Below are 10,300 nucleotides of genomic sequence, written 5' to 3' on the forward strand. Positions count from 1 at the left end.
TCTAGTCCTAGTCTAGTCCTAGTCTAGTCCTAGTCTAGTCCTAGTCTGTCCTAGTCTAGTCCTAGTCCAGTTTAGTCGTGACATATTCTTAGTCCATAATTTCAAAAGGCAATAACAAGTTCAGTAAAATAATTAAATTGTTTGCTTTATTTAGTCCTTCATTTACATAAACTTCAAAATAATTTAAACGATTATAAACGATATTTGGCGGCTCTTAACAAAGGATATTTATCACCGGTGCATAGACCACGGAAGTCATCATAACTTAAATCAAACAAAGACAGGCCACCTAGACCTTTCGATCTAACATAACTGGCTTTATTCGAAGCAGAATCGGGATCTTCATAACTGATCCAAATACCATTTTCACCATTATCATCAGCTGGACGGTAGGCATAAGTGCCGTAACGTTTGGTGGGATCACTAACACGTCTAAGAGGAGCATCGGCTCCCTTAAGGAAAGCATTAGCCGGATTGGGTAGTTTAGCACAAATTTCTGGCCAACTTAAGAGACCAGGTGTTTGACTTTGCATACCAGCCTCAGCGGGACCTTCAGTTTTGGGAACTACGGGGACACCAGTAGAGCCGGAATCAGATGTTAGCTTCCAAGCACGACCATAAGTAGTCATACCCAAAATAATTTTGTGAGCTGGACATTGATTTTGTAACCAATAAGATACTTGAAAGTCGGCATTATAGTGAGGTAAACGATTTTGATCGTATAGTTCATATAAGGGAGCAGTGTAATCGGCTTCTTGGGGATTGCGTTCAGGTGTAAGGAAATCAAAGGCGGCCAAATTGACATAATCAACCAAACTAGAGACGGCAGGGACGTCAAAGTACCCTAAAATATGTATATTATTGCGATTTATAATCTAGTAATTTTTTTTTTTAATATTAATATAACTTACAAGTCGAGTTTACATTAGGAAGCACTGTTAGGGTCAACATTAAACCATCAGGTTTCAAGGCATTTCTCAAATCACGCACCAAAGTAGTAAACTGCTCCTTGTGCATATCAGCATTGGGGTCCACAATAAAGTCTCCCGTAAAGACTTTCTTAAACTTTTTCCAGATAGAACCAATATCGGAATGAACTTTGCGTGGTTTATTTTTAGGAAACTGGAAAGCTAAATCGATACCATCAAAACCATAAGAGCGTACCATCGAATAGGCGGTATTAATAAAGGCGGTCTGTTTGACACGTTCACCCTCTAATAGTTCAATATATTTATTAGGATGATCTGGATCTATGTCTTTATCGCCACCAATACTGAGTAATATCTTCAAATGAGGATATTTCCTTTTTAACGCAGTTATTTCGGAAAACTGATGTCTGTGTACATCTAAATCTTCATGTAAACTATAGACTTGATATATATCAGGTTTGACACCCAGAAAACCATAAACCAAGTGCGAACAGAATTGTAGAGCAAGTTCTAAATCGGGATTTAACAGTTTGCCCAAACCTGTATTGAAGAGAAGAGAATAACAGAGGAGATGAAGTAATAAATACCATTATTTTATTATAACATTTTAATTAACACTTTTAACTATGATAAATTGAGGTTGAAAAAACATATAAATAAAACACAAGCCGGTGTGACATCACAGAGTAAATAACTGTGTGGCTAACGTAGCGTTTATCACGTTATGCATTGATGTTAGATAAAGAAATTTAATCAGCATGCTATTAATATCTTGTTAAACGTGGACCTATTGCGACGTAATGTTTTAGTATATTTTAGAAATGGGTGCAAATTGGACAAATACTTTTCTTTTAGAAATATTTACCCATATGCAAAGCCAAGTCAAAATTTAGAAGTACATTTCGTTTAACTGCAAATATAAATTGTGAAGTATAATCTTGAGTTGCAACTGAAGCGAACAAATTTATAACATGACGTTTTATTCATTTAGGGAAAGTTATTTCACATTGAGGTTCTTGCCATTTATTGATCAATTCTTTGTAATTTCCGTAAGAAAAAGATACTGTAAAAAGGATTGCTAAACAGAATAGGTTCGAATATGGATCTATCTTGATTATTGTAGGTGATGAGTTCCCTAATTTGATCACGATAGTTATTTTAAGTCAATCAATAACAAGTTTATCTGAACAAAGTAAGAGTCTTGTTTTACGGTCAAAAATGTGCGATCTAGATACAAGATAATATCAGCGATCGGGTTAATACGTGTTTATTGCAGATAAGCCTCCAAATTTCAGACTGTGTTCTAAGTAAAAGCAAGTCCTTACTGCTTCAGTTCTAATGTGGGAAAAAAAATTCCATTTTAGATCTGCTATAGATAGCGTAAGCAGTAAGTACTTAGATCGAACGTGGTGAAGAATTTTATAACATTTCTTTAAAAACCCTAAAAAAATTCATTCAAATGAAGTGATCTAATCCTATTAAATCTTGTGAGATTAACTCCAAAAGAATCTTTTTACTGGAACGGTCGTGGAGAAGTTCGAGACCAGGGAAAATTCGTTCCAAATGCTGTTGAAATATTAAGTGCAACTATCATGCAGTGAATTGATCTACATCACTATTCAGTCATATGGACCATTATGGTTCCAGTAGAATGACCAGTCCGAAAGCGTATTGTATATCGTCAATGTTAATCTTTAAGTTAAGAAAGCTTTTCATAAAATTCGATAACGGGGAGTAAATCACAATTGCATGATACAAAGTTTTTTGGGGTTCGAGAAGTGCTTTTTTAGGAATTGGCTGAACTTTTACTATTTCCCAAAAGCAAGGAAAATGCCAACTCGGTAGGAAAGATTAAAAGGGTTTATAAACTAGTGTGCGAGTAATGATGTAGATAAGCTGATATGGCATATGGACCTAGAGATTTATTTATATAAAGCTCGGACAAAATTTTCAATAAAAAAGAACTAAATATGTCAGATGAAGTTTTTGTATGTCTTTGTGTGCTTCCCCCCGGGGGCATGTTACCTTGGCGAGACATCCGTCTTGGTGTTATTGCAATCCCGGGGTATAAAGAGGTGGCCAATATTTCCGGTCTGACCGGGACTGAAAAATTGGTTACAGTCTACTGTTTGGCTTAGTCCTTGCATATATTGCCAGAAGTCAGACCAGAGCACCGCATAAATTGGTACCACGGGTGGCCAGTTGCCCGCAGGACTATATCCTGGCTGGTCAGTTGGAAGAGGTTCCTTCGGGATCCACGTAGTGGCTGTGGTTTAAACCCAAATTCGCGGGGAGAGTAAGTGGCGGTTAAAAGACTGATGCATGATTATAGTCAATATTTCGGGATAAGTTCGATGCTGTTGCTAGATACTTGAGTTGTGTGCTGGGTTGAATGATGATGGATGAAAGGTATCATATACATTTGATACCACTGAATTTTCCTTCCTTGTCCAGATATGTTCAGAGTTTGCTCTGTTCAAATCAGAATTACCACAGTGTGTCCCTGTGAGTAAGAACTATGTCCACGGCTTATTGATGGATCGTACATCGGTCTACCGGTTACGTCTCTAGGTGCTGTTGCCGAATCAACAGAGGCCATCCAATGGCCAAGAGATTAGATAGCTCGAGTACTCCAGCAAAGTTCTTGTGCATGGACCGGTCAGAACCATTGTACAAAAATTGCCACCGGCGTTCTTCATTGAAGAATTTCGCAAACTATCAAACATCATTATTGATGACTTTAAAATCATTGGGAAAAGGTTTATACTTTGGGGCCTTACTAGGCAATAAAACATTTTAATGGTTTAATAAATTAAAACTTAAAAGTTGACAACACTGTCGCCCATTTACTATAAACAAAAACAAACAAACTTTTAAATTCCATTAAATATTCATACATGATCATTGTAAAACTTGTGTATTGTATATGATCGTACATAAAATAAATCTTAATTTGTCTCACAAACTGTTTCTATTTATTATTTCCTATGATCTCGTACAAACTCCAGCGACAACTTAAGCGTTTAATGGTTTACATGATTTATTGTTAATAATTAAGTAAATACGATACTTTAGTCATTTAAATAAGTCTAAGTAGATACAGGTTTTATTTCCGACTTTATGACTCATTGAATGAATACACTTGTTTCCTCTCTGAACATTTCATAAACGTAATAAATGCTAATCAGGTGCCATACGACGACGTGTTTTTTTCTCATTGAAATATGAGAATTTCAATTAAATTTTAATAACATTTAACTATTTAGTTGACATTTTAGCACCGACGACCACAAAAGAACTTTTTTGTTGTTTATTTATTCTTATTTATTTAAATTGTTTACATTTTTGTTTATTTATTCTGTTTTCGCTTTCATTGTTTAGTAAACACCGTGGGGCTGGGGGGCTTTTTTGTTATTTAAATGATTTCTCTAGAATTTTATAATAGATTTAAGACTCTAGTAGGTTTTTTTTAATTTTATATTTATTAGTATTATGTATAGAAGTTGTAAGTAAAGCAATACATTGATAAGCTACTGACCCATGTTATTTATAGTTCATTGAATGCTTCGTTTTGCTCTACTTTTTATACTTTGCTACAGTGTGTGACAAAACCTAATAAAAATATTTATTATAGCTTTGCGCTTAATTAGAAATTTTGAGATTTAGTTGCATATAGGTACCTGCTATAAATGAAATCACCAAAACATATAGTTTAACTCTACATCAGCCTAGAATCTAGCTTGATTTTTTTTGCGGTGGATTTTTAATTTCCCTTGCCCCCCGTGGATCCGCACCTGTTCTAAATCTATACTAGAAACGAACTACAAATTTACTTTATTTCTTAATAAATTTTCATTATTGCAGCTAAATTACACAATATTTACTCATTTGTTTAATTATTGAATTGTAAAAAAAAACTATTGACTAATTACGAAAAACAATAGTAATTAAGTCAATACTTTGTTTTTTATTTATTGAGAACTATATTTATTTTTTGCAAATACTCCCGATCAATGTTGTTGTGACATTAAAGATATGAATAACATTTTTCTAATTTTATTATTTGTAACTGACAAATTAAGTAAGTAACTAGTAACTAACTAACTAAATAACTAACTAACTAACTAACTAACTAACTAACTAACTAACTAACTAACTAACTAACTAACTAACTAACTAACTAACTAACTAACTAACTAAATAACTAACTAACTAACTAACTAACTAACTAACTAACTAACTAACTAAATAACTAACTAACTAACAAACTAACTAACTAACTAACTAACTAACTAACTAACTAACTAACTAACTAACTAACTAACAAACTAACTAACCAACTAACTAACTAACTAACTAACTAACTAACTAACTAACTAACTAACTATCTTACTAACTAACTAACTAACTAACTAACTAACCAACCAACCAACTAACTAACTAACTAACTAACTAACTAACTAACTAACTAACTAACAAACTAACTAACTTACTCACTAACTTACTAATTAACTATCTATCTATCTATCTATCTATCTATCTATCTATCTATCTATCTATCTATCTATCTATCTATCTATCTATCTATCTATCTATCTATCTATCTATCTATCTATCTATCTATCTATCTATCTATCTATCTATCTATCTATCTGTATATATATCTATCTATTTGATAGGTCTGAACCATTACCATTACAAGTATTTCAATATATGTTCGTATTTCAGAAATAAAGGTGCGAAGAATATGTGTGAAAATATTTGCTATTGTTTAGGAACTGTTATATCGGAAATTATTTCCGGCTTTTAAATGTTTAAACGTTTATTAAATATTTTGTTATTCGCTGGTAATTTGAAATAATTGGCATCTCATGTTATGACTGTCTTTTAAGTCAAAAGTTATGTTTCATATTTTCGCCTTGTTCACAAATCGTTGGGTTGAATTTTTTTCGTAACTATCTAAGATTGACCAGGCTTGCTTAAACTGACTTAAGAGAATCCAAAATATTCTTAGTAATCTAACGACTTCAATTGTTTTCGACCGGTTGGAACATTTGCATTTCAATTCATTTTTTTTTTTTGTATATAGTGAAAACGGCTTTAATCAGTGTATTAAGTTGAAAATAACTTTAATGTAATCAGTATTTGTTAAAGAGAAATGTATTGAAATATTTTTTTTTTTGGATTTCACAAAAATGCACTCTTTTCGCCCCTAACATTTTTATATGTATTGCATTTTTAACCTTTACTGTATAATTGAAACACATTTAAAACTTCTGAATTATTTCTTTTAATCAATAAAAATATTTCGAAATTTACCTTCACGTATAAAACTGCCCGAATCATAATAACACATAAGATTAGCGGTACCATTAGTAGCGCCATAAATGCCGGCTACTAGCGATAATAAAATCAGCAATTTCATGATGTTCTTCTCTATGTTTTTGATCAGTTATTCGCTGGAACGAACGAAAATAAGAATATTTACGAATAGGGACAATCAACGAAGCGCTATAACAACCGTAATCTCTAAAAGTTTAAATGATACTAAATTTCTTCTATTATAAAATAAAGCTTAAATGGAGCATTTAAAACTTAAAATTTTTTTATATTTACATAAATGAACAAAAGACAATTAGAACTTTTCGAGTTAAAGCTTTTATTTTTAAAAACGATAAAGATAACATTATGATGCTGAGCACAATAGTACAAAGTATTTAAATTTCGGTTTGTTTATATTTTTCTCAAAGCTGACAGAATTGTCAGCAATGACAATGTCAGCGCGCCAGAACAACTATAGTGATCACGTCACTATTGTGTATGCTAAGTCGTCAGTCTGTCAATCAGCTTATCGCTTAGCTTTAAGTAAACTAAATATAGTTTTGTAGTTGTTTTTTTATTGTTTGGAGTTTGTTTGCAAAGTATATAGATTTAGATGATACGGGGAACTACGATTGGGGAAATAAATATTAAAAATTATTTATTTCAATTTCTTAGTATTTGATCATGCATAAATTATTTATTTAATGTTTTAATCTCTAAAAACACAAGTAAGAAAAAAAAAATACTCACACTTAAGGTCAATACTAAGCAAATTGTATAATAAATAACGAGGCTTGTTTTATAAAAATATATTCATATTTTTTTTCACTAAAATCTAGAAATTTCCTTAATAACTAAAAATAATCTATAAATAACTTTTAACCGAACGTAAAATGGGATATTTGGCTCCCGTACATAAACCTCTAAAATCATCATAACTTATATCGTACAGGGCCACACCACCCATACCCTTTTGAACGGCATACTCAGTTTTAATGGCAGCAAAATCTGGATCATCAAAACTTATCCAAATGCCATGTTCTTCATTTTCATCGGCTGGACGAAAAGCATAATTACCATATTTTCGCTCTAAATCCGTCACTTTGCGTACGGGAGCATTGGCACCTCTATACTCGCCAGCTGGAGTTATGGTAACTTTGGCACATACCTCAGGCCAACTGAGGAGACCTTCTTTTTTCGATTGTAAACCTGCTTCTGCTGCTCCTTGGGTAGCTGGCACTACTGGCATACCCGTCAATCCAGAATCTGTAGTTATTTTCCAGGTACGTGCATAAGTAGCAATGCCCAAGTTAAGTTTATTTGCCGGACAGCCATTAGTAATCCAATGTTGTACTTGAAAATCGATGTTATAGTGTGGCAAACGATTCTGTTCATCTTTGAGATAAATGGGTGCTGTATAGTCGGCTTCTTCAGGATTACGTTCGGGTGTAAGGAAATCGAAGGCGAACAGGTTGATATACTCGAATTGATTGTGGATTTTGGGAATATCAAAGTACCCTAGAAGGATGTAAAGATGTATGAAAATAAGATTAGGTTTCGAATGAAATATAACTTGATTATTAGATCGCAGTATTTCATACTCTAGTCCAGACTATTGACAAGTCTATAGTTCGGACTTACCAGTCTATAGACCAGCCTAAAGACCTGATTGTAGACTAGTTCATGCTACATTATAATTCAGATTACAGTCTTAATTATTAGACAATAGTTCGGAATGTAAAATAGACTAAGAATTAGATCTCAGTATAGACTGTAGTCTAGACAATAGACAACAGTATTGCACAAACTAAACCTAAATATATAGTTGAGACCAGAATATATTCTAAACTATCGTCTAGATAGTTAAGACCTATAGATTTAAATCTAGACCTACTTATAATCCAAACTATATTTCAAACTTGTTACTAGGCTAAAGTACTCTGTATTCTAGAATATATTCTAGACTATTTTCTAGAATATAGACCAGATTATATTTAAGCCAATCTTATTTTATAACCCAAACTAAATTTCAAACTTGTAAGCTCCAGATTTGACTTTAGTACAAACTTTAGACTAAACTGTAGTCCTGAATTTAGATTAGTATCATTTCCTGACATTTCCTTCAGACTTTATATTTGAATATCCATGCATTCAAAACTACAGCTTAAATTGTAGTTCAGACTATAATCTAGCCTAAAGACTATTGACCACATTTTAGACTAGTCTATAGTTCAGAAGAATAATCATACTATAGTCCACATAATAATTCACTAAGGACTAAGCAAGGCTATAGAATATATTACTGTTTAGAATATAGTCGAGACTTTAGATGTTAATTAATTTCAAGTTATAGTCCAAACTAAATTTCAAATTCTTAACAAGATTATATAGACCTTATTATAGTTCCAACTATAGACTAAACTCTAGTCCGGATCTTGGCCTAAACTCTAGTTCTGACTTTATAAGAGACGATAGTTAATAGTATGGTGCAGACTATACTTTAAGCCGTTATATAGTCTGAACTATAGTTTAGACTTTCGACCAGACTAGTAATCAGTCCATCAATACATAGGTGAAGAATAATCATGCTATAGTCCACATTATAATTCACTAAAGACTAGACCAGGCTATAGTATAGATTACTGTCTAGAATATAGTCGAGACTTTAGATGTTAATTCATATCAAGTTATAGTCCAAACTAAATTTCAAATTATTAACAAGACTATATAGACCTTACTACAGTCCCGACTATAGACTAAACTCTAGTCTGGATCTTGGGCTAAACTCTAGTTCTGACTATAAAAGACTATAATCTATAGTATAGTGCAGACTGAAGTTTAAGCCGTTATATAGTCTACAATATAGTCCATACTACACATCAAATCGTGAAATACTTTACGATATCAACAACTAATCACTAATCATTCAAAAATTTCAATACTTACATGTTGAATTAACATTCGGCAAGACAGTCAAACTCAATGATAAATTAGCAATGTTATAGGCATTTTTCAAATCACCCACAAAATCCGTAAACTGTTCTTTATGGGTCTCGGCGTCTGTATCCACAATGAAATTACCCGTAAACAATTTCTTAAACTTTTTCCAAACCATACCAATTTGTGAATGAACTTTACGTGGCTTATTACGGGGGAACTGAAAAGCCAAATCGAGACCATCAAAACCATTAGTCTTTAGTAGATTAATCGAAGAGTGTATGAAATTTTGATATATAGGTTTACCACCCTCCAAAAAGTGTATGTATTTATTGGGATCCACTGAATCGATATCCTTATCACCACCCACACTTAAAAAGATTTTCAAATGAGGAAATTTCGTTTTCATAGCGGTTATTTGACGATAGTGGAACATATCACGATCTACATTCAAACTGTAAATATCATAGGTCTCACGTGTTAGACCAGCATAGCCATAAATCAAATGGGTGCAGAATTGTAAACCATATTCCAATTCATGTTGTGGTAATTGAGCAAATGCTGTTAATTATATAAATATATGATTTAGTAGGATTGTACACGAATTTAAATTGCACAAAATCTTACCTGCTCTTGTGGAACTTTCTGAATCGTAATAACAAACTAATCGTTTATTTGTCTGTTGAGCCAAGGAAATTTGTATTAAGCACAAAAGTGCTAAACAATTAATTAATAGCTTTTTCATATTTAATATAGAATTATGACGATTTTTCAATAATTGTTCTCTGTAGTGCTTCGAACGAGTTTTAAATTGCAACTGATTTTTGACTGGCAGTTTTAATGGCTAAAATACGATGTTAGAATTTTTTATTACGATTATTTCAAGACAAGTTTCTTATCAAATCCGAGGTTTGTTTTTTTAATATTTTTGATTTGTTTTTTTTTCATGATTTTAATAAATGAATGATATAACCCAGCAAAATTATTTTAAAATTTTAATGTTATAACAAGTTACACATACATACGTATACCGAACACCAAATTAAAGAGAATTTCAGAAGGTCTTCTTATTTGTTTGATAACAGTTTTGTTTTATTATACGAAATTAAAGT

The 10,300-nt window shown here is 32.3% G+C and overlaps 2 protein-coding genes across 2 annotated transcripts; both read right to left on the reverse strand.

The window, feature by feature from the left end:
• Positions 1-119: 119 nt before the first annotated feature.
• Positions 120-6,473, reverse strand: LOC111678893 (chitinase-like protein Idgf2). The gene is made up of 3 exons (XM_023440336.2): positions 6,249-6,473; positions 912-1,469; positions 120-844 (listed from the first exon to the last, which is right to left on the reverse strand). Exons 1-3 carry the CDS (start codon positions 6,352-6,354, stop codon positions 192-194), a joined length of 1,317 nt encoding a protein of 438 aa, XP_023296104.2. The 5' UTR covers positions 6,355-6,473; the 3' UTR covers positions 120-191.
• Positions 6,474-7,045: 572 nt separating this feature from the next.
• On the reverse strand, positions 7,046-10,091 carry LOC111678888 (chitinase-like protein Idgf1). The gene is made up of 3 exons (XM_023440331.2): positions 9,816-10,091; positions 9,198-9,749; positions 7,046-7,769 (listed from the first exon to the last, which is right to left on the reverse strand). The coding sequence occupies exons 1-3, from the start codon at positions 9,931-9,933 to the stop codon at positions 7,117-7,119; spliced, it is 1,323 nt and encodes a 440-aa protein (XP_023296099.2). The 5' UTR covers positions 9,934-10,091; the 3' UTR covers positions 7,046-7,116.
• Between the last annotated feature and the right edge of the window lie 209 nt (positions 10,092-10,300).

This window comes from Lucilia cuprina, chromosome 2, assembly GCF_022045245.1.
Source record: "Lucilia cuprina isolate Lc7/37 chromosome 2, ASM2204524v1, whole genome shotgun sequence".
Classification (NCBI taxonomy): domain Eukaryota; kingdom Metazoa; phylum Arthropoda; class Insecta; order Diptera; family Calliphoridae; genus Lucilia; species Lucilia cuprina.

Coding starts and splice junctions, on each gene's coding strand:
- LOC111678893 (XM_023440336.2), bottom strand. CDS start 6,354: ATGAAATTGCTGATTTTATTATCGCTAGTAGCCGGCATTTATGGCGCT. Junction 1,470..6,248: donor GGGCAGTTTTATACGTGAAG/GTAAATTTCGAA, acceptor TCTTCAATACAG/GTTTGGGCAAACTGTTAAAT. Junction 845..911: donor TCCTAATGTAAACTCGACTT/GTAAGTTATATT, acceptor TACATATTTTAG/GGTACTTTGACGTCCCTGCC.
- LOC111678888 (XM_023440331.2), bottom strand. CDS start 9,933: ATGAAAAAGCTATTAATTAATTGTTTAGCACTTTTGTGCTTAATACAA. Junction 9,750..9,815: donor AGAAAGTTCCACAAGAGCAG/GTAAGATTTTGT, acceptor TATAATTAACAG/CATTTGCTCAATTACCACAA. Junction 7,770..9,197: donor GCCGAATGTTAATTCAACAT/GTAAGTATTGAA, acceptor ACATCCTTCTAG/GGTACTTTGATATTCCCAAA.